This window comes from Azolla caroliniana, unplaced genomic scaffold (assembly GCF_043228905.1).
Source record: "Azolla caroliniana isolate FFs.n. ecotype wild unplaced genomic scaffold, voAzoCaro1.0.p SCAF_22, whole genome shotgun sequence".
NCBI lineage: Eukaryota > Viridiplantae > Streptophyta > Polypodiopsida > Salviniales > Salviniaceae > Azolla > Azolla caroliniana.
This window is the reverse complement of record NW_028230457.1, coordinates 11,889,131-11,916,897: the sequence shown is the minus strand read 5'-3', so window position 1 is coordinate 11,916,897 and position 27,767 is coordinate 11,889,131. Positions and strand designations below refer to the sequence as shown.

General features: G+C 40.7%; 1 protein-coding gene across 1 annotated transcript; it reads right to left on the bottom strand.

Moving 5' to 3' along the window:
* Positions 1 to 10,867: 10,867 nt before the first annotated feature.
* On the bottom strand, positions 10,868 to 16,057 carry LOC147850045 (uncharacterized). The gene is made up of 10 exons (XM_087336996.1): positions 15,976 to 16,057; positions 14,467 to 14,507; positions 14,294 to 14,381; positions 13,153 to 13,242; positions 13,031 to 13,085; positions 12,873 to 12,939; positions 12,694 to 12,793; positions 12,423 to 12,484; positions 12,107 to 12,188; positions 10,868 to 11,976 (listed from the first exon to the last, which is right to left on the bottom strand). The coding sequence occupies exons 1-10, from the start codon at positions 16,055 to 16,057 to the stop codon at positions 11,447 to 11,449; spliced, it is 1,197 nt and encodes a 398-aa protein (XP_087193122.1). The 3' UTR covers positions 10,868 to 11,446.
* Between the last annotated feature and the right edge of the window lie 11,710 nt (positions 16,058 to 27,767).

Below are 27,767 nucleotides of genomic sequence, written 5' to 3'. Positions count from 1 at the left end.
TTGCCGCCATCCTTGATTCCAAGATTGTTCGCAACAAGCTCTACTATCTAGTCGATTGGCTAGGATATAATCCCAGCGATCGTACTTGGGAACCAATAGAAAATGTGACCAATGCTCGTGCTCTTCTTGAAGACTTCCATCGTGAATAACCAGACAAACCAGGTCCTCAATCCAAAACGACTCATGACACTCGTCGTTTTAAAGGGGAGATAGTGTCATGATATGGCAAGACTCGAACCCATGACCTTATGCTACATGGGTCGAGCTCTTGACCATTAGACCATACATTGTAATACGTTGTCGCGAAGTTTCGCGTTCGCGTGTAGGAAGAGGCGGGACCACGGGGGTCTTGGACCAATGAGAGAGAGTGAGAGAGAGAGTTGTAGATACACAGAAGAAAATAAGAGCAAGAAACAGGAATCCGATTACTATAATTAGTAGCTTACAACTCGAACAGTTACAACCGACAAACCGGAAATGGACATGACACGGGGTCCTACTCACGCACACAGACAACAACCACTTGACTCGAAGAAACAAAAAGGGGGAGGGGGGGGGGGGGGGGGAGCCTCTGCTGGAAGCACACGGGCTATCCACGAAGCAGAGGCAGCGAACTCCCGACATCCACAGAGAACGACGATTAGAGGAGAGAGAGCTCGGCCCTCGGTTCTGCAGCAACACTTCGTCCTCGCCAACGCGGGATCCCTTTTCTTCCTTCTCTCCCTCCTTAAGTAGTCAAATCACTTTATTCCCTATCCCTTTCGACAGAGATATGCACAAATCCCCTAATAAATGTGTACTACCTACTATTTACATCAGCCGACCTAATTATGAATTATGTACAAAATATCAATTCATAATAAATAGTTAATCCAAAAGTATGGTACGTATGGTTGAAAGTTAGAGCCTAAAGGTGAAAATTTAGGAATAATTTTTAACCTATAAACCTTTAAACCGAAACCGCTAAACTGCTAAACCATGAAATTTAAAACCGAACCGATAAGCCAATAAACCGCCAAACCATGAAATTCAAAACCGAACCGAACCGGATCATAACTAGGAAACCAAACCAAACGGTTTATTTATCTTTGAACCAATAAACCGTTAAGCCATGGTTTAATGGTTCAGTTCGGTTTGAGTCGAAACCGGGCCCATTGCTAATCTTCACTACATAGATGATCTTATTGTTTTGCCCAATTATATTCTCGATTTTTTATGCTTGATCATGTGACATTAGTAGCTTCTCCATCAATACGGTGGGCCGTGGCACAAGCATGAGATATTGGTCTTTTCACATGGGATATCTATAATGAAAAGAGGACTCCATAGCCAAGAATATGGCATTACATCTATAATCATTATTTGCATCATGTATGAGTTTCAATATGCATGATGTCTCGTGAATACTTGATGACATGGTTTGATTGCACATACATTCATTGGCACATTGTTTATGAAGGCTCTACAAAAAAAGGTTAATATCCAAAGAAAAAGGCACACTGATTGGAATTAAAGACTATACAAAAAAAAATTATGGAGTCCTTTGATTCCATATAATCCCTAAACAACCATATCCATCAAAGCAAGAAGCTCTACCTCCATAACCGTACACCAACACCAACACAATCGTATCCATCAAAAGCTCTCACCATATCTATTAGTAAATTTGCGATCAACTTGAGAGTACATATCCTCAATGGTAATAATCTCATGAATGTTGAGGTAAGGTTGGCCGTAGTCAAATCTTAGCCATGGCGGCAAATCCAAGCTACCGGTCTCAACTTAAAATTGCCCAGGCCTCCTCCGGATTGCACCGGATGGAGCGCGATCCCTGGATACAAGCTCCCGGTGACACACTCCCGCCCATCAAGCACTCGTTTGAGCGGCCCAACTTAATGCCGAGAGCACCATGAGGACCTAATGCGACTCATGGATCCCAACTTGCGGTACCGGTTTCACATTAGATGCTCATTCCCCATGAAATTGCACCCGTAATACGACAAGCAAGTAGAAACACGGAGGCATTACAGACCGCGAGAATTGTGAAATCTATTAATCATGTCATAATTGGAATTCAAGGCTACAAAAGTCATATGGGACTCTTTGGACTCATTAGAAAAGGGAAAGACACATGAGACAATATAGACATAGGTATCTCATTTGGTATTATTATAAAAGGACTCTCAAAATGTGATCTATACATAAATCGACATAGTACATCTCAAAAGCACCAACACAACCATATTTTCACCATATACCTATCAATAATATATAGGCATTTTGGCATCAACCTTTAGAGTATCCTCCTCAATGGTGATCCCAACTTGTAGTACCAGTTTCACATTGCCGCCAATCCGATGCTCGTTCCCAGCCAAATTGTACCCACAATATGAGAGTGTGAGGATGGTGTGTGAGTCATGGATCCTTAACTTGGCTTGCCCCGGTTCCGAGCAGCTCCTCCTCGATTGTCTCATCCCCCGCTATGCATGCCGCCTTTTTGCGGAAGCAACCGACCTCCGAGATCTTGAAACCATCATCAAGTTCATTGCTTGGTTGTTCTTGTCAGACGACATAGAAGACAATGGCCCCTTGTTACTCGGTACCAAAGATCATGGTTTCATGGGGTCTCATGATCATGGTCCTCCATCTACCACCAATGTTTGGGCACAATCGGTTCTTTCTAAACTTCGCGACCCACAATCTCCTAGCAATGTCGTACTTTTCGACAATTTGAGTGACTGCCGTGCCCAGATCTTAATCATGTTAGATGCATTGGGGGAACTATGGGGCAAGATGTCATCTCGGCTTGTCCCACAAGTGCGGTCACGCTTCATATCGGTCATGCAAGATCATCTTCATGCCGTCTGCCTTCAACCCACAAACAATTGAGCATTTTGGCGGCACGAGGAGGGAGGCGATATGAACAAGAACATGGAGGAATATATGGCTATTCGCCGGCATTCCTCGGGCTTCCTTGTGGGTTTCGAGCTAGTCCTCTACATGTTAGGCCTAGATGAGGATCCCATCCATCTCCGCTGGCTCGTCGAGGAGTTCCGAGACCTTGTTTTAGACTACATATGTATGTGCAACGACATCGTGTCGTGCCACATGGAGGCGTCCCTCGGTTACAATTTCAACCTTCCGTGGGTCATGTACGAGAGCGGTGCATTCGGGTCCTTCCAGGATGTGGTGGAAGTTGTGGTGGATATGATGGATCGTGTGGATGCTCATTGTGCACAAGTAGTTGATGCCATACAACAGAAGGAGGAGTTGATACAAAGGGAGCCGAAGCTCAATGCGTACTTGGCGACGATGGTGTCGTGTATGTCCGGCACGCTTCAGTGGTCCTTCGAAACATGTCGTTACGGACTGATAGTAAGAAAAGGCCAAATCTGTAATTTCTTACTATTTACGCATAGGTATATAAACTAATAGAAATGAGGGTTTCGTTTGCCCCCGAAAAAGTTTTGTCTTTCTCTTTCTGTTTTTCCTCTGTGTGTGTGTTCGACATTTTCTGTGCAGGCCAGAAAACAGCAGCTCGTCCGCCTCCATTACTCCAGATTCAACAGTGGTATCAGAGCGTGGACTTTGTGAGACTGTGTGTAGCAACAAGCATCTACATTTCTACGTTTTCCCCCTCTGCGCATGCTATTTTTCAGGACCTCGACAGAGGTAATATCTACTACACGTTTTCGTCTTGAACAGTTTTTTTTTTGTGTGCCTATTTTTTGGGGAAAAATAGACCTTGGTGGAAGGTAGAAACAGAGAAGACTTGTTGTTTCAGAAGTGAGGATTTACACGCAAAAGAACCTGTGTTTGGTTTCTTTTTTTTTCCTTTCGATGCTTGCTCACTTGATGTGAGTTTGTGACGTTGAAGTTACGTCTTGGTTACAGACATTTTACCTTGGCTGATATAAGAAAGAGGTGTTGTCCTCAATCGAACACATATACCTACCCTAGAACACGGCTTGAGACTAGGTAGGGAGTAGTGTCTCAACTATTGTTAGTTGTTTATATTTGGGATTGACCAAGTTTACCTAGCTTCCGAATGGCTGCCTCTGAAATGTCCGAGGTTTCAAGTACCTCACGCGGTGGTTCGTTCAATTCCCATAGAAATCACCCTATGAGTGGAAAAGACCACCTTGAGATCCGTAAATTTGACGGATCCAACTTTGCCCTGTGGAAGAATCAGATGAGAGATGTCCTGATTCAAAGAAGGCAATTAAGAGCTATAAGTGGTGAAGCCAAGAGACCCGAGGGCATGACCAAGGACGATTGGGAAGAGCTCGATCTCTTGGCAATGTCTACCATAAGACTGCACCTGGCTGACAACGTGTATTTCACGGTCTTGGACTGTGACTCAGCTGAAAAGCTATGGACTAAACTATCCAGTACATACGAAAAAGCGACCGCATCAAACAAAGTTTATCTAATGAGAAAACTTTATGATCTTCGAATGAAGGACAATGACAGTGTCGCTTCTCATTTGAATGATTTTGATGCATTATGGTCACAATTACTGGCTCAGAAAATGATTTTTGATGATGAGTTGAAATGTGTATTTTTGTTATGCACTTTGCCTAGCTCATGGAACACTTTTTGCACCGCTATTAGTGCAAGTGCACCAAATGGGAAATTAGTCTATAATGACATATGTGGAGCTCTTTTGGGTGAAGAAATTCGTAGAAAATCTGTGATTGCATCACACAATGGAGATGCATATAATGTTTCTGATGTTGGTCCTCGCAAGAACCAACAACGTGGTAGGAGCCAAACAAGAAATAGTGGTGGAAATGATAGAGGTAGAAGCAAATCTAGGAAGAAAAATATGGAGTGCCATTACTGTCATAAAAAGGGTCACCTTAAGAAAGATTGTTATGCCCTTAAAAATAAGGAGAAAGATAATGCTAGAGGGCATGGTAGACAATCTAGTGGTCCCTCTTCCTCGTTGGAAACGGAGGAAGTAAATGCAACATGTGGTGAGACGGACATCTTGGTCCTAGATGATGTTAGCACACATGCTGGGGTGAACACGGTCTTTTCTCCATCATATACGTGGTTGTTGGACTCCGGTGCATCGTTTCATGTGACTCCACATAGAGAGTGGTTCACATGTTATGAAGCCAAGTCGCTTGGGAAAGTTCGACTTGGAGACTCACATCAATGCGATGTGATTGGCATTGGAGATATCTCAATGCATTTTAGTGATGGTGCTCATTTGACCATTAAAGATGTACGCCATGTTCCCCAACTAACTCGTAGTTTGATCTCCGTTGGTCAGCTTGATGACAATGGATATAAGGTGATGTTTGCTTCTCAATCCTTTCGTATAACGAAAGGAAATATGATTGTTGCAAAAGGGAACAAAGTTGGTTCCCTCTACCCTCTATTTGTTCATCAAAAGGAACACTTGTTGGCTGTCACAGACCAGCCAATGACGAGCATTTGGCATGGTCGTTTGGGCCACATGTCAAGAAATGGCATGGAAATCCTATCTCGTTATGGCCACTTACCTAAGTTGTCATTCTCTGATTTTGCCTTATGTGAGCATTGTCAACATGGTAAGCAAACTAGAAGTGCACATAAGACTAGTGTAAACTCATCCACTAAACCATTGGATCTTGTCCACACGGATGTTTGTGGACCTATGCCCACAAGATCTTTGGGTGGTGCCCTATATTTTGTTACTTTCATTGATGATGCCACTAGGAAAGTTTGGGCTTATCCAATTAAGGGAAAGGATGATGTATACCCCACTTTCAGAAAATGGCTTAGTTCGGTTGAGCTAGAAAAGGACATAAAGCTTAAGGCTTTACGTTCGGACAATGGAGGTGAGTATACCTCTCACGAATTTGTTGACTTTTGTAAGTCTAAAGGTATTCGGAGAGAGTTCACAGCTCCTTACACCCCTGTCCAAAATGGTGTGGCTGAGAGGATGAATAGAACCATCCAGGACAGAGTTGTCTCCATGCTACACCATGCAAACCTCTCGCAAGGTTTTTGGGCAGAAGCTGTTTTAACAGCAGTCCATGTGATTAACCTATCACCGAACACAGCCATAGGTCTAAGAGTGGCACAAGAGGTGTGGACTGGCAAGACACCTCATTATGCTCATCTTAGAGTCTTTGGATGCGAAGCGTATGTACACATTCCAAAAACTTTAAGAAAGAAATTAGACTATAAATGCAGAAAATGTATATTTCTTGGTTACGGAATTGATGGACAGTTTGGATATCGCTTATGGGACCCTGACACACGTACTGTGGTCAGAAGTAGTGATGTTGTTTTTGACGAGAACAAAATGCATAAACAGTCCGTAAAGGAGGTAGAAGTGAGAAAGGTTGCATTTAAAGATAGTACGCCTTTTGTTGATGAAAAACAGAAAAATCTTATTGATGTAGATGCTTCGCAGTCACAAAAAACTGTTATTAACCAGGATGAAGATGCCCAAAATGATAATGCTCAGCACAATGATGTGCAAAATGATGCTTTTCAGCAAGAATATGCTCATAATGATGATGCTCAGAATGAGGGTTCTCATGCACAACCTGATGGCACTCAGGTTCAGGATTCATTGAGGAGATCTATGCGTGTGCCCAAGGCACCTAGTAAGTTTGCTGATTATGTAATGCTAACAGATGCCGGTGAGCCTTCATGTTACAATGAAGCCATATCTGTAAATGACCATGTGAAATGGAAACAGGCCATGCAAAGTGAATTGGACAGCATTTATAAAAATGGTACTTGGGATTTAGTACCTTTGCCAAAGGACAGGAAAGCATTGCCATGCAAATGGGTATACAAGTATAAGTATACATCTGATAGTGCTTCTCCAAAGTATAAAGCACGCTTGGTTGCAAAAGGTTTCAAGCAAGAATATGGAATTGACTTTGATGAAACCTTTTCTCCTGTAGTTAAGATGACTACATTACGTATGTTGCTTTCATTGGCTGCAAATCAGAATTTGGAACTTGTCCAAATGGATGTGAAGACTGCTTTCTTGCATGGGGACCTTGATGAGGACATTTATATGGAACAACTAGAAGGTTATGAAGTATTGGGAAAAGAACATTTGGTATGTAAACTCAAGAAGAGTTTGTATGGGCTTAAGCAGTCCCCGAGGTTATGGTATCAGAAATTTGATGCCTTTATGAAGACTCAAGGATGTACTAGAAGCAATGAAGATGCATGTCTTTATACGAAAAACTGTTCAGATGGGAGTTTTATCACATTGATATTATATGTTGATGACATGCTTATTGCTGGTAAAAACAAGGATGAGTTATCCTCGTTAAAGAAAAACTTGAGCCAGAATTTTGACATGAAGGATTTGGGAGATGCAAAACATATTCTTGGTATGCGTATCACTCGTGATAGGAGTAAGCGATGTATTTACTTGTCTCAGGCTGAGTACATATCGAAAGTGCTCATGAGGTTTAATATGGAGAATGCGAAGCCGTTAAGCACTCCACTACCTTCATATGTAAATCTGAGCACACGTGATTGCCCCACATCCGATGAGGACAAGAAATTCATGTCCAAGGTTCCTTATCAATCCGTTGTTGGGAGTCTTATGTACGCTATGATAGCGACCAGACCAGACATTGCTTTCGCAGTGGGAGCTGTGAGCAGATTTATGTCCAATCCTGGTAATAAACATTGGGAGGCAGTTAAACTGATTTTAAGATATCTGTGTGGCACTAAGAATAGGTGTCTATGTTTAGGTGGTGGAACTGTATCCATCATCGGATACACAGATTCTGATTATGCTGGCTGCTCTGACAGCAGAAAATCCACTTCAGGATATATTTTTCAGTTTATGGGAGGTGCGATATCTTGGAGATCTCGTCTCCAAAAATGTACTGCTCTGTCCACTACAGAAGCAGAGTATGTCGCAGCTAGCGAAGCTTGTAAGGAAGCCGTATGGCTGTCCAGATTAGCTTGTGACATGGGCATATCTAAGCTTGTACCCATATTGTTTTGTGATAGTCAGAGTGCCATTGCATTGGCTAAAAACCCAGTATACCATGCGAAGACCAAGCACATTGGAGTGAGATATCACTTCATTCGAGAATGCATAGCTGCTGGCTATATTAGTCTTGAGAAAGTTGTCTCTCAAGACAATGCCGCAGATGCGTTGTCCAAGGCTCTATCGCACGAAGCACTAGAGCATTGCTGCCACTTGATGGGGATAACTTAGGTCATGAGGTTACACATTGTTTCTTGTACATTGTGTAACATACTCATCAAGTAGGATGTGTAGGTCTTGTTCAATCTCCCCATCAGCCTTGTTGATCCCTAGTTTGGCCTTTTAGTGGGAGATTGATAGTAAGAAAAGGCCAAATCTGTAATTTCTTACTATTTACGCATAGGTATATAAACTAATAGAAATGAGGGTTTCGTTTGCCCCCGAAAAAGTTTTGTCTTTCTCTTTCTGTTTTTCCTCTGTGTGTGTGTTCGACATTTTCTGTGCAGGCCAGAAAACAGCAGCTCGTCCGCCTCCATTACTCCAGATTCAACACGGACTCAATCACGACAATGGGCATCGCAAACATATGATATCTTATTGATTTAAGAACACATGATCTTGATTTTTTTGCATGTATGTTTTTGACTTGTCCAGAACCTCACCTCCCCAACATTGTTTACTAATTATTATTCCGTTAGTTTTTAACCATCCTATTTGACAAGATCTCCTTTGTATGAATAATATCATTCTTTGTTTTTGAAGCTTTTTGTTGTTGCAAACAAGCTTAATTGTCAACTGATATTGTAATTAACCTAGGGGTTTGAGAAGACATTTACATCAATGTGTGTGTGTGGACATAGTGAGATTGAGGTTTTTGGAGTGAAGAGGCCAAAATCAAAGCTACCGAGGTGCTCAAATCACAAACGAGCCTTGATTTCACGAAAGGGGACAAAAGGAGGTAACTTGAGTTAGAATTCCTTGCCATTGAATTTTATCTTGCAATTAAGTAACGGAAAATAGGCTACTGTGTGTTTTGGGTTAGTATTGAGTGTGGAGTTTTTCCAATGGTTGTGTTGGTGGTGTCTAGATGTGTATTGACAAGAGGCTTTATAATGATGCCCAATGCGGTACCCATGTCTATTACCCTTTTAATGAGTTCACACTTCTTCTTTTTTCTTCAAAGATTTTCCTCATTAGTATTAAGAAAAACATGTGAATGCTATAACTTAAGCTTATGTGCCCAAAAGCTTACAATTTTCATGTAAAATGATATACCATAATCCTAAGACCAAAGCTAGAACTTTATAAAAGGTATAAAAATTTATTGTTGCACTTTGCCATGCTTCACTGATATTCAAGAAAGGGTCCATGGAAGTTGATAGTTCCATTGAGGCCCTTCAGTTGACTCAAAAAATAGGGGTAACTTTTTCCGTAAGTGAAGGAGCTTCTTCTTTCTCTTATTCACAATCTCTGGTGAACCCTGCATGTTGTCATACTGGCTGCGGACTACTGCCACCAAGTTCTCCCATATCTCACGCAAGACATCTGAGAGACACTGATATGTTGCATCATAACGTCGGTTGCATCGACATTTCCATAATGCCCATAACGTTATTGTAGTCATTGTTTTCCATATCTGGACAGATCACACCTGCTTTCGAGGTTGTTGAAAGGGGCTGACCAATATCAATATTCTATTATGTACCATCATTGCCTCTTGAACATCGTTTGCCTCATACAACATCAAACTGGAATGTAATGCTCCCCACATTGTTAATCCCCATGAAAATAGGCAACCGACATCGATTGTTAAGTGAATGAGTCCACACTTCTTTGTAGGCTTATGATTTCAATTATGATTTCAAACTAATTGTGTTCTCTTCATCGTATCTAAGCCACAGTTCAATAATACTTGTATTAGTGTCCAAAAAAACCTCGATATTTGCACGTGGTCATTGCATATTTGGCATATCTCGATCATCTTCCATATTTTAACCCTTTTCCCAATCACGAGCATGCAAATTTGAGAAAGTAACAATTTCAAAGTGCTCCATGATTTTTGGAACTACATAATTCCCGATCAGAAAGTATCGTGTTGTACCATCATGAAACTATGTTATAAAGTATTCATGAACAATAAAAAGACAAAACCCAAAACAAACAGATGTATGTATGCACATATATATTATATAATGTTCCCACTTTTATAAAAGTTCACTTACTTATATAATTTTCCCTTGTTCTTTATAATATTTTGGAAAACCTAGAACACCTAGTTATAATTTGTGAAATCATAGTTTCGTGTGAGAGTGTGTGCATGTTGTGTCAACTCATCTTCATACACCTACATTGTGAAAAGCAAGACATCATGCTTTAATTTAGGAGTAATTTCCAATATAATACTTGCATGTATGACATGATGAACAAAGAATTATATACAGGATGCAAATTATCACATGATGAACAAAGAATTATATACAGGATGCAAATTATCACATGATGAACAAAGAATTATATACAAGATGCAAATTATTACATGATGCCATAATTGTGGGTATGGAAACTCCTTCTCATCATCGATATCCCATGTGAAAAGACCAATATCTCATGTTGCTCTGTGATATTAATGGAGAGGTTACAAATGTCAAATAAATAAATAAAGTCTTTTATCAAGTAAACCATGCCCATGCATTTGCGATAGTTAGGAAATCACTTGAACCTAAACACCACAAAGCATGAATCAGCTCATCGTGCATCTTCACAAACATGAGAAGTTTGAAAATTTCCGGAACGTTCAATCACACAATCAGGTATAAAAGACCAAGAATATAATCAAACAAAACGTCCAGGTAGTGAAGCTTCAGTGCCATGACAGAAGTCGAGGCTTAGTTTTTCGAAAATGAGAATCGGGTGGTTACGTACAAATATTATTATTATTATTATACTACATAGACCATGATGAGAATGTCACCACAAAAAAATTGATGATGAGGTTTTAAGCTTTTGTTGAATTAAAAAGCTCTTGGTACAATTGTGGTGATTGCTCGCAGTGCCCAAAATGCAAAACATTTACTCTATAAAAACAGATGCATGAAGTTTCCCCTTTATCTCTTTGTCAAGAAAGCTGTTGCATCGAATGTCTTCTGATGTTCAAAGGAGAAGCATTTGAAAAACAATGAACAAGGTATTTAGAGATGTCATGGATACAATGCACAATGATATTTGAGTCATGCTTATTGACTTTGTACAGTGATGGTTGTATTAAGACTATCAGAAGAAAAAACATCATCATTTGGATAGCAATCCTTGAAAACCCCTTCCGTCAATCTCGAATATTTTCTCAGCAAAGAGACAGATTGATGTGGATACTGATTCAGAGATTTTGTATAAATGCTTCGATCAACAGAGGGAAGATATGTGCCATGGACAGTGATTAGTGGATTTTGTATAAATGCTTCTGCATTTTTAGCTAGGATTTCAAGTGATCTCAGGAGCTAATCCTGAATTATAAACCGACTTCTCAACCAACTTGAAATTGCTTTTCAAGATACCCAAGGAATTCTGCAAACTCTCTATTCGTGCCTCTGCTATGTTTATTTCTTCTTCCAATAGCCTTGCAGAATCTTCCAGCCATGTTAAATCACGTCGTTGAGAATTCCCAGCAAATGACTCATAGTAAACTGTGGCACGCTTTTGTAGGCTAATGGGTACATATTGCACCTTTGATGAACTTGATAGAGTTATAATAATCCCTGTCTGTATGAGTACCAATACTGCCAATATGCAGATAACAACAATAAGCTTTTTTGAGTCGGTAAAGCCAAGACGAGTTACAAAATCATCATGCTGCTGCAGAACGTCTGATTCTTTACTTGGCTGTGAAGCCAAAGTTATGAGCATTTGTTTAGTTTCCTGGGATGCTGGTGTTGAAACTTTCTCTTGGCCTTGAATTTGCCCATTTCCAAGTTCAGACTTCCGTTTCACTTTTGATTTTGTTCTTGGAGATCCTAAAACAATATAACATGCATGATATGCATCAGAAAATGGCATCTGTTTGGCATTCCAGTTGGGAGTTTGGACAAGAAAAAATGTAATTACCATAAGATTTACAAGAGAACGAACATAAAGAGCAATTACCTATCGCATTAGTCTGGCTGACATTGTCAACTTTTATTGGTTTACTATCAATCAAACCTTTCTCCTGCAAACATTTAAATGCCTGAACCATGGGATCCATCAGTTTATTGTTCATCAACTTTCAATTAGAACACAATGAACATGGTGAGTAAATGGTGCATGATATGCAGGAGCCAAGGCCAGGTAAAAAAAGGAAAAAAACATGTGCCAGGTAAAAAAAAGAGCAAAAACATATGTAGCAATATAGCTTCTGCATCAAATAACTAGCTCCAAGACATGCAGACAAGTGGTTCCTGCCCTTATATAAGATCATTACCTCACCCAACCAAGTGCCATAAACCTCCTTACATTCTTCAAAAGTGCCCTGCTCGATCTTACCTGTTAAATAATTGAAGTCAATGCACTACAATCATCGAAATTTCATCACTTCGTCCATAATAATGGATAGTGTCATGTAGCTTTACACGCAAGATGACTTATACAAGAAACATATGCCACTCAAACTACAGAGGTAAATACAGATTCTTTTCATAACAAAAAAGTCAATGCTTTACCACTGTGTATTGACAAAATCGTCAATATTTTACCTTTCCAGACTGTTTTCTTGGAGAAGGAAACATTAACAAAAACCCGAACCACACAACTGGGTGTTTCTTTGCCAACCAATGGATAAACATCCCAATGCCCCTGTAGAATGATAAATTTCAATTAACCAGGTTGCTGCGCCAGTTAAATATAAAACAAGAAATTCAGCAAGAACCCTTGCCTCCACATGAAAATAATCACCGTAAGGTATGTCATTCATTTGTTGTGAAGTCTCTACAACTAGGTGACTGCATGAAAATTAAATTTTGTGACAATGTTACCTTCTATCTAAAAAACATGAAACCTACTTGGGTGACACATGGGAAGGATAGTATATACCTATCCCGGTATACACGATATCTTTGAACCTCTTGACAGTTACTAGCTTTGGGGCCTGACAGAAGCATATGAGTTTGAAATCACGAAATTGTACAAAATAGAATTTTGTAGGGGTACCTTACCAAAATAGACCTTGACAGGATGCCGAAAAGAAACGTCTCGCACATGACCACCAAAATGTTGACCTTTTGCCCAATTTGTGCACCGAAAATCTTCAAAATCAAGAAAAACACCAATAAAATCATCGTGCCACAATAAAATACTGTGTAATCAATATGTCCAGAATCCAATTTTTGTGCATCTAATTTTTTCTCTTGCACACATAAATCAATGAAATATGTTTCAACCATTATTTCAATACAGAACCCTCCATTCCATGGAAGCAGTTATAAACAGAAGTTTCTTTTTTTCAATATCTTTTAAATCAGGCAAATGACAAGAGAGGGAATGCTGAAACAGAATGTGCTTACTGACTTTCAAAACATGTAGTACTGCTAGAGGAGATCAAATGAGCTTAATAGACCACACACTTAGAATTTAAGTAAAATATAAGAGGATAAAAGAATAACAATTATAAGAGCTCAGGTCACTTTAAGCTTGAAACTAATGTAAGACATACTTCTTTGGCCTGGCTAGAATAAGGTAGTAAACAAATTGATGAATGAATGAAGCCCAAGAGGCCAAATTTTGCCTCTTCAAAAAGAATTTCCACACTGAAAAATATTAGTGGATAGTGAAGCTTGCCTTCTTCAGCAGGTACAGTGCTACATTTGGCCATCATCATGTTTTCATTGAAACTTAACTCTTTTAATTGTAGTAGATGAAAACTGCACCTCAATTGATATGTTAACTGTAGGTGATAAATGTACTATCCGCATGATAAAATAATTAAGGTGCATTTGATGGATCTAGGAGAGCCAAACGTAGGATTGGCACCAATTGAGAAACCATGCATTTGATGGATCTAGCAGACACAAATGTAGGCTTAACACATTAGAGATTCCTAGCCCTGCCCAAAATGTTAGCCAGTTGCACGTAATGGGTGGAAAAGAGCCAAAACGCAAGGGATAGAATGAGCTTTCCAAAACCTTTCAACAAATTTAAAGTTCATAGGGATTAGTTTTGATTTGAGCATATCAGATTCATGTTTCAAAAGTTGCATTATCAACCTATAAAATTAATGGGTATATCCGCATAATTCAATACGAATACAGCAAATGAATTATATTCATATTAAAGATGTAGAATTTACAGTCTTCTTGCCTTGATCTCCACATTTTTTGTGAAATGATTCAAAGAACTTCAGTGAATCATTCAAGAAGAACATCATGAAGAAATCTTTCATGTTGATCTGCATCAACATTTACCATGGTAAAGAACAAGAAATACCATATACAAACTTTAGAAAATAAGAATCCAGCCATATTATCACTCACAGGCAGCTCACATTCCAAAACCGTTTTATATGAATCCGTCACTGCAACCAGGAAATGTTATTGTCATGTTAGCAGGATACAAGGGGTGAGGAAGTTGGGGATTCACCACCACGATTAGCAAATGCTTAAGGAGAATACACATGAGGTTAGGGAAAAATGTAGACAAAAATATAGAAGAGTTATGTTGCAAAATTGATGGTTTGTACAACAATTAGGTTAGATACTACGATTTTGGTGGTTTTTTACATAGAAATTGTTTCATGATTATTCAAAAATGGCTAGGACCACTAGGCTACTTTAAGTTTTATTTTTTGTTATTATTATTTTCATTTATACATCACTTCATGAGATGTGCGTGGAACCTAACTTTTTCTCACACACACCACACCACCTAACTTTAAGTGATCCATGTTTGATTGCGAGTAAGATAGTCAATAATTGAAAACAATTGTTAATGAATGGCGGAAAGGAGAATTAGTTTCAAGTAATGAAAGGGCAATTCAGATACATGTGAGATAATTCTCTACTCCGTTACTTGGAGTGGTTTAAAAGGAATGTTGGTAAGGATTAAGGAGATGAAATTTTCGTTCCGTCTCACGCCGTTGGCTAGGGGATGCTTGAGTGGTTTGGCACCCTTGTTTCCTTTCTTTGGTATATAATTCTTTATGTTTTGCTTAAGTAATTAGTTAGACTCCAACACCCTTGGCATTCACATATAAAGAATAAGTAAACAAAAAGTAGCGCTGAAATTACACTAGCAGCCCCTATCTTTTGCTTATATGTCTTTTATTTGTGGTTTCCACTTGAGTGGAAACACAATCACACTTAAAACCAATCCAAAACATTAGAGCCTCTTTTTGATTGCCTAATAGCAAGGAAGAATTCAATGGTAAGGAATTCTAACTCGACCTCCTTTCGTGGAATAAAGGCTTGTTTCAGTGCCCTCGTAGCTTCGATTTTGGCCTCTTCACCGTTGTCGCAAAGTTTCGCGTGCATGTGTTGCTCGAACGAGACCGTCGGGGCCTTGGACCGGGGAGACACAAGGGGTGAGGAAGTTGGGGATTCACCACCACGATTAGCAAATGCTTAAGGAGAATACACACAAGGTTAGGGAAAAATGTTGCAAAATTGATGGTTTGTACAACAATTAGGTTAGATACCACGATTTTGGTGGTTTTTTACATAGAAATTGTTTCATGATTATTCAAAAATGGCTAGGACCACTAGGCTACTTTAAGTTTTATTTTTTGTTATTATTAACTTCATTTATACATCACTTCACGAGCTGCGCGTGGAACCTAACTTTTTCTCACACAAGACACCACACCACGGCACCGCTCACTCCAAAAACCTCAATCTCACTAGGTCCATACACACGCACATTTATGCAAATTTAGATTCTCAAGAGTCAAAACCCTAGGTTGTCAAATAGGATGGTAAAAAGCTAATGGAATAATAATTAGTAGACAATGTTGGGGAGACTAGGTTCTCGACAATCCAAAAACATACATGCAAAAAAATCAAGATGATGTATTCGTAGATCAACAAGATATTGTATGCTTGTGATGCTCATTGTCGTGTTTGAGGCCATAACGATAGGTTTCAAAGGACCAACAAAGCGTGCCGGACATCCACGACGCCATGGTCGCCAAGTAAGCATTGAGCTTCGGCTCCTTTCGTATCAACTCCTCATTCCGTTGGATGGCATCAACTACTTGTGCACACCGAGCATCCACACTATTCATCATACCCACCACAACTTCCACCGAGTCCTGGAAGGACCCGAATGCACCACTCTCATACACGACCCACGGAAGGTTGAAATTGTAACCGAGGGAAGCCTCCATGTGGCACGACACGATGTCGTTGCACATCCATATGTAGTCTAAGACGAGGTCCCGGAACTCCTCTACGAGTGGGTGGAGATGGATGGGATCCTCATCTAGGCCTAACACGTAGAGGACTAGCTCGAAACCGACAAGGAAGCCCGAGGAATGCCGGCGAATAGCCCTATATTCCTCTACGTTCTTGTTCATATCGCCTCCCTCCTCGTGTTGCCAAAATGCTCGTTTGCTTGTGGGCTGAAGGCAGACGGCATGAAGATGATCTTGCATGACCGAAATGAAGCGCGACTGCGCTTGTGGGACGAGCCGAGATGACATCTTCCCCCATAGTTCCCCCAATGCATCTAACATGATTAAGCTCTAGGCAGGGCAGTCACTCGAATTGTCGAAAAGGACGACATTGATAGGAGATTGTGGGTCGCGGAGTTTAGAAAGAACCGATTGTGCCCAAACATTGGTGGTAGATGGAGGACCATGATCATGAGACCCCATGAAACCATGACCTTCGGTACCGAGTAACAAAGGGCCAGTGTCTTCTATGTCGTCTGACAAGAACAACCAAGCAATGAAATTGGTGATGGTTTCAAGATCTCGGAGGTCGGTTGCTTCCGGGAAAAGGCGGCACACATAGCGGGGGATGAGACAATCGAGGATGAGCTGCTCGGAACCGGGGCGAGCCAAGTTAAGGATCCATGGCTCGCACACCATCCTTATAGTCTCGCATTGCGGGTGCAATTTGGTGGGGAACGAGCATCGGATTGGTGGCAAGATGAAACCGGAACCACAAGTTGGGATCCGTGAGTCACATTCGGTTTGCGAGAACTTGATACACGGCGATGTGAAACTGGAAACTTGTGTCCAAGTATCGTGCTCCACACTCACATGGGCATGGTCTGGGTGCAATTCAGAGGCTGCCCCCATTGAGCACCGCAATGGCAACAAATTTAGGCTTGTAGCTCGGTGTGGGCATGGCCGAGAGTTGATTCGAGAGGAGGTATGCATCGAGCGCGATGATAATGTGAAATGGGAATCTTGGGCCCACTTGGAGGCCAGTTTCACAAAGCCTATATTTAACCCTTGTAGTGACATCACGGAGCCCGGCCTCACGGACTCGAGATTCGCAAGATTATTATTCCCATTGAGGATCACCATTGAGTATCTACCGTAAGGTTGATGTCAAATGGCTATATTATTGATATGTATATGGTGAGAGGTTTGATGATATGGTTGTGTGTTGGTGGTTTTGAGATATATATTGAGTTATGCATAGATCACACTTCAAGAGTCCTTTTATAATCATACCAAATAAGGTACTCATGTCCAAAAAGTTCCACACGTCTTTGTAGCTTTCAAGTCTGGTGCTTGGAAATGCCTCCATAATATGCACATATTTCCACTTGCACGTTGTATATTTGCATACCTCATGTCTTATGTATTTGGCCCATTTCCCACAATCGTAAACATACAAATTTGAGAAGTTAACAACTTTAAAGTGCTTAATGATTTTTGAAACATGATTCTCCATTAGAAAGTATCATATGAAAACATGTTACAAAGTATTTCATGAATAATTAAAAGACGAATCCCTAAACAAGCACATGTATGCCAGTATGTATAGATATATATCTATATAATCTTGCCACTTTTATATACAACACATGTATAATTTTTCCTTGTAATGTTCCATCAAGTATTTTTGTTTCAATATGGAATGTGATGTTTCAATATTGTATAGTAATTTTTTATACTTGATCATGCGATTTCATGTTTCTCCATCATTGTGAAGGTTCAAAATGTGCACCACCTCTCTCAGATTTATTTTCAAGTAACATATTAATTCACATCGCGGATGGGTGTGAATGGTTTACGTTGAGCATACTTTTATCTATTTATTTATTTGACATTAGTAGCTTCTCCATCAATTTGGTGGCACAACATGAGATATTGGTCTTTTCACATGGGATATCTATAATGAAAAGAGGACTCCATAGCCATGGCCCACGAATATGGCATCACATCTATGATCATTAATCATATATGAGTTTCAATAGGCATTATGTCTCGTTTTTCAAATGTGGGTGTATGCTAAATACGAGTTGCTCGCATACGACAACCAATGCACTCACACCCACAGGAAATATGACATCAAACATTACAATATACAATTATGGCATTAATTAATATATAGGTGTGGAATGAGATTCCAATTATATAAAGTGGGAAGATTCATATACTTGGTGAATACTAGATGACATGGTTTGATGGTACATACATTCATTGGCACGTGTTATACAAGAAAGTCACACATTGATTGGAATTAAAGGCTATACAAAAAAAGGGTATGGACTCTGGAGTCTTTTAAATAATTGGAGAGAGAGTAATCAGTAACGGCTCTAGTGTTGAGATCTATACATATCCATAATCATATAAACCCTAAACATGTATCAGTAACAGAATGCACCTGTTAAGAGTCTATCACTAATCAATAGACCAAATCAAGTAAAAAGGAAGAAAATAGATTGGATAGAAGAACCCGTTCCACCCGACCACCCCCGAGCTATGATCTAGACATAGCCAACCTACCACCGACGTCCCATACCGCCGGATATTAGGATGACTAATACCTTGGAAGAGATAAACACGATCGTCGAGACGAAAGCCTAGCCCGCACCACCGGTGTCTACGACAGCAGCCTTCCGACGTGATGATCTCTATGAGGGTAGCTAAGCCTCATATTTATACCTTTTCCTAGGCCCCTTGAATAGATGTGCCTTTCTAAAAGGCTCTCTATTCATTGGTTGTCTAAATCATGATAGTGCATGCACATATCATTCATTCTATCCAATCATTAGTCCCCTTTTTAATAATAGTGAACATACCCTTCACTAATGTAAATATTAGTGACCTACCCTGACCAACGTTATGTGTACATAACATACTCCCCTACTTCAAAAGATTGCACTCTTGCAATATAAAGTGAGGAAATTGTGCCTTAAGCGAATGCTCGCGTTCCCATGTGGCATCATCAATAGGTTTATCCATCCATTTGATCTTGAATAGCCGAATCTCTTTAGAACGTAAACGTTTAGTACGAGAATCAAGAATTCGTTCAGGAACATGAGGTTTGTAAGAAAAATCCTCTAATGTTACAAGATCTTGGATTGTGATGGTGTTATCACCAGAGCCTAAAAATGGTTTTAGACGACTGACGTGAAAAACAGGATGAATACCAACGTTACGAGGTAAGGCAAGGTGATAAGCAGATGACCCAACTCGCTTAAGGATTTCAAATGGGCCACAACATCGTGGGGCTAACTTAGCGCACTTGCCCGTAGATAATGACGTAGAATCAGTCGGGACACGCAAAAAAACTTTTTGACCAATAGTAAATGCACGAGGACGTCTATCCTGATCAGCATAAAATCGAGCACGATCTTGAGCTGTCTTGACATTTTCTTTGGCAATATGCAACATTTGGTTCATGTCTTGCAAAAAATTGCGTGTACTGTCTAATGTATCACGATGAATCGTGACATTAACTGGGGCACGTGGCTGAAAACCATACATCAACATAAAAGGACTATATCCAGTGGATGTATGTTTAGAGCTATTATAGGCAAATTCTAAGATAGGAAGGTATTGCTCCCACTTAGAAGGGGTTTTTGCTACATAAGCTCGAAGTAATTCTTTCTCAATGGTCTACTTAGTTACCAATGTTCTCAATATTTTCATACTTAGTTACCGATTGTGACTTTTTTTTACTAATGTTTATGCCTTACGATTTGGTATGTGATGATATTTAAAAAAATTCAAGAAGTTTCGGATGACATGAACACTAGTAGAAAAATGGCCAATTAAAACTTTTAAAATCTGGTTAGGTTAATTAGAACTAGGAAAATTCGTGGTAGCGATTAAAAACTTTACTCAACAGTGGTCATGGGTAGAGTTTAGACGTAGCCCTCCCTCCTTCACGGGATTCAAGTTTTTGAAAATTTAAATTTATCTCCTCCCTCCTTGAGGGGCGTTGAAATTCCCGAGATTTATGTTTATAACCTCCCCCCTTCGGATGTCCTCAAGTTGATGGATGTTCGGTCGATGTAGCATGTTCAACTCCCACTATCTAAAATTAACATATGATCTTGCAACTTTCTGCTTGGAGGTCAGAATCAAGCTCCGAAAATCTTGCTGTCTTTCTTGAGGTGGAATCTTCATGTCCATGCAATGAATTTCTTAGCATAGTAATCCAGATTCAGTTGTTTGATGAAATTGCTCCAGATTTGTTTTAAATTGCGCTCCAAGCTCAGATTTTAGAGCAAAAAAATGGGTAGTGATCCATGTTTGATTGCGAGTAAGATAGTCAATAATTGAAAACAATTGTTAATGAATGACGGAAGGGAACATTAGTTTCAAGTAATGAAAGGGCAATCTAGGTACATGTGAGATAATTCTCTACTCCGTTACTTGGAGTGGTTTAAAAGGAATGTTGATAAGGATTAAGGAGATGAAATTTTCGTTCCGCCTCACGCCGTTGGCTAGGGGATGCTTGAGTGGTTTGGCACCCTTGTTTCCTTTCTTTGGTATATAATTCTTTATGCTTTGCTTAAGTAATTAGTTAGACTCCAACACCCTTGGCCTTCACATATAAAGAATAAGTAAACAAAAAGTAGCGTTGAAATTACACTAGCAGCCCCTATCTTTTGCTTATATGCCTTTTATTTGTGGTTTCCACTTGAGTGGAAACACAATCACACTTAAAACCAATCCAAAACATTATAGCCTCTTTTTGATTGCCTAATAGCAAGGAAGAATTCAATGGTAAGGAATTCTAACTCGACCTCCTTTCGTGGAATAAAGGCTTGTTCGAGTGCCCTCGTAGCTTCGATTTTGGCCTCTTCACCGTTGTCGCAAAGTTTCGCGTGCGTGTGTTGCTCGAACGAGACCGTCGGGGCCTTGGACCGGGGAGACACAAGGGGTGAGGAAGTTGGGGATTCACCACCACGATTAGCAAATGCTTAAGGAGAATACACACGAGGTTAGGGAAAAATGTAGACAAAAATATAGAAGAGTTATGTTGCAAAATTGATGGTTTGTACAACAATTAGGTTAGATGCCACGATTTTGGTGGTTTTTCACATAGAAATTGTTTCATGATTATTCAAAAATGGCTAGGACCACTAGGCTACTTTAAGTTTTATTTTTTGTTATTATTATTTTCATTTATACATCACTTCGTGAGATGCGCGTGGAACCTAACTTTTTCTCACACAGGACACACCACACCACGGCACCGCTCACTCCAAAAACCTCAATCTCACTAGGTCCATACACACGCACATTTATGCAAATTTAGATTCTCAAGAGTCAAAACCCTAGGTTGTCAAATAGGATGGTAAAAAGCTAATGGAATAATAATTAGTAGACAATGTTGGGGAGACTAGGTTCTCGACAATCCGAAAACATACATGCAAAAAAATCAAGAGGATGTATTCTTAGATCAACAAGATATTGCATGCTTGTGATGCTCATTGTCGTGTTTGAGGCCATAACGATAGGTTTCAAAGGACCAACAAAGCGTGCCGGACATACACGACACCATGGTCGCCAAGTAAGCATTGAGCTTCGGCTCCTTTCGTATCAACTCCTCATTCCGTTGGATGGCATCAACTACTTGTGCACACCGAGCATCCACACTATTCATCATACCCACCACAACATCCACCGAGTCCTGGAAGGACCCGAATGCACCACTCTCATACACGACCCACGGAAGGTTGAAATTGTAACCGAGGGAAGCCTCCATGTGGCACGACACGATGTCGTTGCACATCCATATGTAGTCTAAGACGAGGTCCCGGAACTCCTCTACGAGTGGGTGGAGATGGATGGGATCCTCATCTAGGCCTAACACGTAGAGGACTAGCTCGAAACCGACAAGGAAGCCCGAGGAATGCCGGCGAATAGCCCTATATTCCTCTACGTTCTTGTTCATATCGCCTCCCTCCTCGTGCCGCCAAAATGCTCGTTTGCTTGTGGGCTGAAGGCAGACGGCATGAAGATGATCTTGCATGACCGATATGAAGCGCGACCGCGCTTGTGGGACGAGCCGAGGTGAGATCTTCCCCCATAGTTCCCCCAATGCATCTAACATGATTAAGCTCTGGGCACGGCAGTCACTCGAATTGTCGAAAAGGACGACATTGATAGGAGATTGTGGGTCGCGGAGTTTAGAAAGAACCGATTGTGCCCAAACATTGGTGGTAGATGGAGGACCATGATCATGAGACCCCATGAAACCATGACCTTCGGTACCGAGTAACAAAGGGCCAGTGTCTTCTATGTCGTCCGACAAGAACAACCAAGCAATGAAATTGGTGATGGTTTCAAGATCTCGGAGGTCGGTTGCTTCCGGGAAAAGGCGGCACACATAGCGGGGGATGAGACAATCGAGGATGAGCTGCTCGGAACCGGGGCGAGCCAAGTTAAGGATCCATGGCTCGCACACCATCCTTATAGTCTCGTATTGCGGGTGCAATTTGGTGGGGAACGAGCATCGGATTGGTGGCAAGATGAAACCGGAACCACAAGTTGGGATCCGTGAGTCACATTCGGTTTGCGAGAACTTGATACACGGCGATGTGAAACTGGAAACTTGTGTCCAAGTATCGTGCTCCACACTCACATGGGCATGGTCTGGGTGCAATTCAGAGGCTGCCCCCATTGAGCACCGCAATGGCAACAAATTTAGGCTTGTAGCTCGGTGTGGGCATGGCCGAGAGTTGATTCGAGAGGAGGTATGCATCGAGCGCGATGATAATGTGAAATGGGAATCTTGGGCCCACTTGTAGGCCAGTTTCACAAAGCCTATATTTAACCCTTGTAGTGACATCACGGAGCCCGGCCTCACGGACTCGAGATTCGCAAGATTATTATTCCCATTGAGGATCACCATTGAGTATCTACCGTAAGGTTGATGTCAAATGGCTATATTATTGATATGTATATGGTGAGAGGTTTGATGATATGGTTGTGTGTTGGTGGTTTTGAGATATATATTGAGTTATGCATAGATCACACTTCAAGAGTCCTTTTATAATCATACCAAATAAGGTACTCATGTCCAAAAAGTTCCACACGTCTTTGTAGCTTTCAAGTCTGGTGCTTGGAAATGCCTCCATAATATGCACATATTTCCACTTGCACGTTGTATATTTGCATACCTCATGTCTTATGTATTTGGCCCATTTCCCACAATCGTAAACATACAAATTTGAGAAGTTAACAACTTTAAAGTGCTTAATGATTTTTGAAACATGATTCTCCATTAGAAAGTATCATATGAAACCATGTTACAAAGTATTTCATGAATAATTAAAAGACGAATCCCTAAACAAGCACATGTATGCCAGTATGTATAGATATATATCTATATAATCTTGCCACTTTTATATACAACGCATGTATAAATTTTCCTTGTTTAATAATATTTTGAAAGGCCTTACACACTTATAGAAATTAAACAATACATGCCATGTCTATAATTTCTTATATCATATTTCATCTCGTTTTGTGTGTTGTCTCATGTGAGCAACTCGTATCTGCACACCCACATGGAAAAAGAGAAATCGTTTAGGTTCCGTTCGATTACATGGTCTTCTATGATAACAAGTGAAAGAGGATTTAGTTGCCTACATCTAATAAAGCATGGATTTCGTAAAAATAAACGTGGTAGATGCATTGATAGGAATATCTATTGAAGGACTTGATCTAGAAGAACATGACTTCGGTGCCTAAATTTTGTTGCGGCGAAGCAAGGCATATCGTCATATTTTGGCAAGAACTTCTTAGGGTGATGATGACATTGAGAACTTCATAGAAGATATAGATCAAAATTTTGTAAATTTGCTCGAATATGTTTGGAATTTCCCCATGCCATGAATGACTTGTTACTCTTTCTTGCTAAGAGAATTAGATATAAATGTTCTATGATTTTGGTATGTGATGTTTCAATATGGCATTTGATGTTATGATATGTAATGTTCCATCAAGTATTTTTGTTTCAATATGGAATGTGATGTTTCAATATTGTATAGTAATTCTTTCTCAATGGTCTACTTAGTTACCAATGTTCTCAATATTTTCATACTTAGTTACCGATTGTGACTTTTTTTTACTAATGTTTATGCCTTACGATTTGGTATGTGATGATATTTAAAAAAATTCAAGAAGTTTCGGATGACATGAACACTAGTAGAAAAATGGCCAATTAAAACTTTTAAAATCTGGTTAGGTTAATTAGAACTAGGAAAATTCGTGGTAGCGATTAAAAACTTTACTCAACAGTGGTCATGGGTAGAGTTTAGACGTAGCCCTCCCTCCTTCACGGGATTCAAGTTTTTGAAAATTTAAATTTATCTCCTCCCTCCTTGAGGGGCGTTGAAATTCCCGAGATTTATGTTTATAACCTCCCCCCTTCGGATGTCCTCAAGTTGATGGATGTTCGGTCGATGTAGCATGTTCAACTCCCACTATCTAAAATTAACATATGATCTTGCAACTTTCTGCTTGGAGGTCAGAATCAAGCTCCGAAAATCTTGCTGTCTTTCTTGAGGTGGAATCTTCATGTCCATGCAATGAATTTCTTAGCATAGTAATCCAGATTTAGTTGTTTGATGAAATTGCTCCAGATTTGTTTTAAATTGCGCTCCAAGCTCAGATTTTAGAGCAAAAAAATGGGTAGTGATCCATGTTTGATTGCGAGTAAGATAGTCAATAATTGAAAACAATTGTTAATGAATGACGGAAGGGAACATTAGTTTCAAGTAATGAAAGGGCAATCTAGGTACATGTGAGATAATTCTCTACTCCGTTACTTGGAGTGGTTTAAAAGGAATGTTGATAAGGATTAAGGAGATGAAATTTTCGTTCCGCCTCACGCCGTTGGCTAGGGGATGCTTGAGTGGTTTGGCACCCTTGTTTCCTTTCTTTGGTATATAATTCTTTATGCTTTGCTTAAGTAATTAGTTAGACTCCAACACCCTTGGCCTTCACATATAAAGAATAAGTAAACAAAAAGTAGCGCTGAAATTACACTAGCAGCCCCTATCTTTTGCTTATATGCCTTTTATTTGTGGTTTCCACTTGAGTGGAAACACAATCACACTTAAAACCAATCCAAAACATTATAGCCTCTTTTTGATTGCCTAATAGCAAGGAAGAATTCAATGGTAAAGAATTCTAACTCGACCTCCTTTCGTGGAATAAAGGCTTGTTCGAGTGCCCTCGTAGCTTCGATTTTGGCCTCTTCACCGTTGTCGCAAAGTTTCGCGTGCGTGTGTTGCTCGAACGAGACCGTCGGGGCCTTGGACCGGGGAGACACAAGGGGTGAGGAAGTTGGGGATTCACCACCACGATTAGCAAATGCTTAAGGAGAATACACACGAGGTTAGGGAAAAATGTAGACAAAAATATAGAAGAGTTATGTTGCAAAATTGATGGTTTGTACAACAATTAGGTTAGATGCCACGATTTTGGTGGTTTTTCACATAGAAATTGTTTCATGATTATTCAAAAATGGCTAGGACCACTAGGCTACTTTAAGTTTTATTTTTTGTTATTATTATTTTCATTTATACATCACTTCGTGAGATGCGCGTGGAACCTAACTTTTTCTCACACAGGACACACCACACCACGGCACCGCTCACTCCAAAAACCTCAATCTCACTAGGTCCATACACACGCACATTTATGCAAATTTAGATTCTCAAGAGTCAAAACCCTAGGTTGTCAAATAGGATGGTAAAAAGCTAATGGAATAATAATTAGTAGACAATGTTGGGGAGACTAGGTTCTCGACAATCCGAAAACATACATGCAAAAAAATCAAGAGGATGTATTCTTAGATCAACAAGATATTGCATGCTTGTGATGCTCATTGTCGTGTTTGAGGCCATAACGATAGGTTTCAAAGGACCAACAAAGCGTGCCGGACATACACGACACCATGGTCGCCAAGTAAGCATTGAGCTTCGGCTCCTTTCGTATCAACTCCTCATTCCGTTGGATGGCATCAACTACTTGTGCACACCGAGCATCCACACTATTCATCATACCCACCACAACATCCACCGAGTCCTGGAAGGACCCGAATGCACCACTCTCATACACGACCCACGGAAGGTTGAAATTGTAACCGAGGGAAGCCTCCATGTGGCACGACACGATGTCGTTGCACATCCATATGTAGTCTAAGACGAGGTCCCGGAACTCCTCTACGAGTGGGTGGAGATGGATGGGATCCTCATCTAGGCCTAACACGTAGAGGACTAGCTCGAAACCGACAAGGAAGCCCGAGGAATGCCGGCGAATAGCCCTATATTCCTCTACGTTCTTGTTCATATCGCCTCCCTCCTCGTGCCGCCAAAATGCTCGTTTGCTTGTGGGCTGAAGGCAGACGGCATGAAGATGATCTTGCATGACCGATATGAAGCGCGACCGCGCTTGTGGGACGAGCCGAGGTGAGATCTTCCCCCATAGTTCCCCCAATGCATCTAACATGATTAAGCTCTGGGCACGGCAGTCACTCGAATTGTCGAAAAGGACGACATTGATAGGAGATTGTGGGTCGCGGAGTTTAGAAAGAACCGATTGTGCCCAAACATTGGTGGTAGATGAAGGACCATGATCATGAGACCCCATGAAACCATGACCTTCGGTACCGAGTAACAAAGGGCCAGTGTCTTCTATGTCGTCCGACAAGAACAACCAAGCAATGAAATTGGTGATGGTTTCAAGATCTCGGAGGTCGGTTGCTTCCGGGAAAAGGCGGCACACATAGCGGGGGATGAGACAATCGAGGATGAGCTGCTCGGAACCGGGGCGAGCCAAGTTAAGGATCCATGGCTCGCACACCATCCTTATAGTCTCGTATTGCGGGTGCAATTTGGTGGGGAACGAGCATCGGATTGGTGGCAAGATGAAACCGGAACCACAAGTTGGGATCCGTGAGTCACATTCGGTTTGCGAGAACTTGATACACGGCGATGTGAAACTGGAAACTTGTGTCCAAGTATCGTGCTCCACACTCACATGGGCATGGTCTGGGTGCAATTCAGAGGCTGCCCCCATTGAGCACCGCAATGGCAACAAATTTAGGCTTGTAGCTCGGTGTGGGCATGGCCGAGAGTTGATTCGAGAGGAGGTATGCATCGAGCGCGATGATAATGTGAAATGGGAATCTTGGGCCCACTTGGAGGCCAGTTTCACAAAGCCTATATTTAACCCTTGTAGTGACATCACGGAGCCCGGCCTCACGGACTCGAGATTCGCAAGATTATTATTCCCATTGAGGATCACCATTGAGTATCTACCGTAAGGTTGATGTCAAATGGCTATATTATTGATATGTATATGGTGAGAGGTTTGATGATATGGTTGTGTGTTGGTGGTTTTGAGATA

Coding starts and splice junctions, on each gene's coding strand:
- LOC147850045 (XM_087336996.1), bottom strand. CDS start 16,057: ATGGCCTCAAACACGACAATGAGCATCACAAGCATACAATATCTTGTT. Junction 14,508..15,975: donor TCATCTTGATTTTTTTGCAT/GTATGTTTTTGG, acceptor TCCTGGTTGCAG/TGACGGATTCATATAAAACG. Junction 13,243..14,293: donor CAAAAAATGTGGAGATCAAG/GCAAGAAGACTG, acceptor TTGATTTTGAAG/ATTTTCGGTGCACAAATTGG.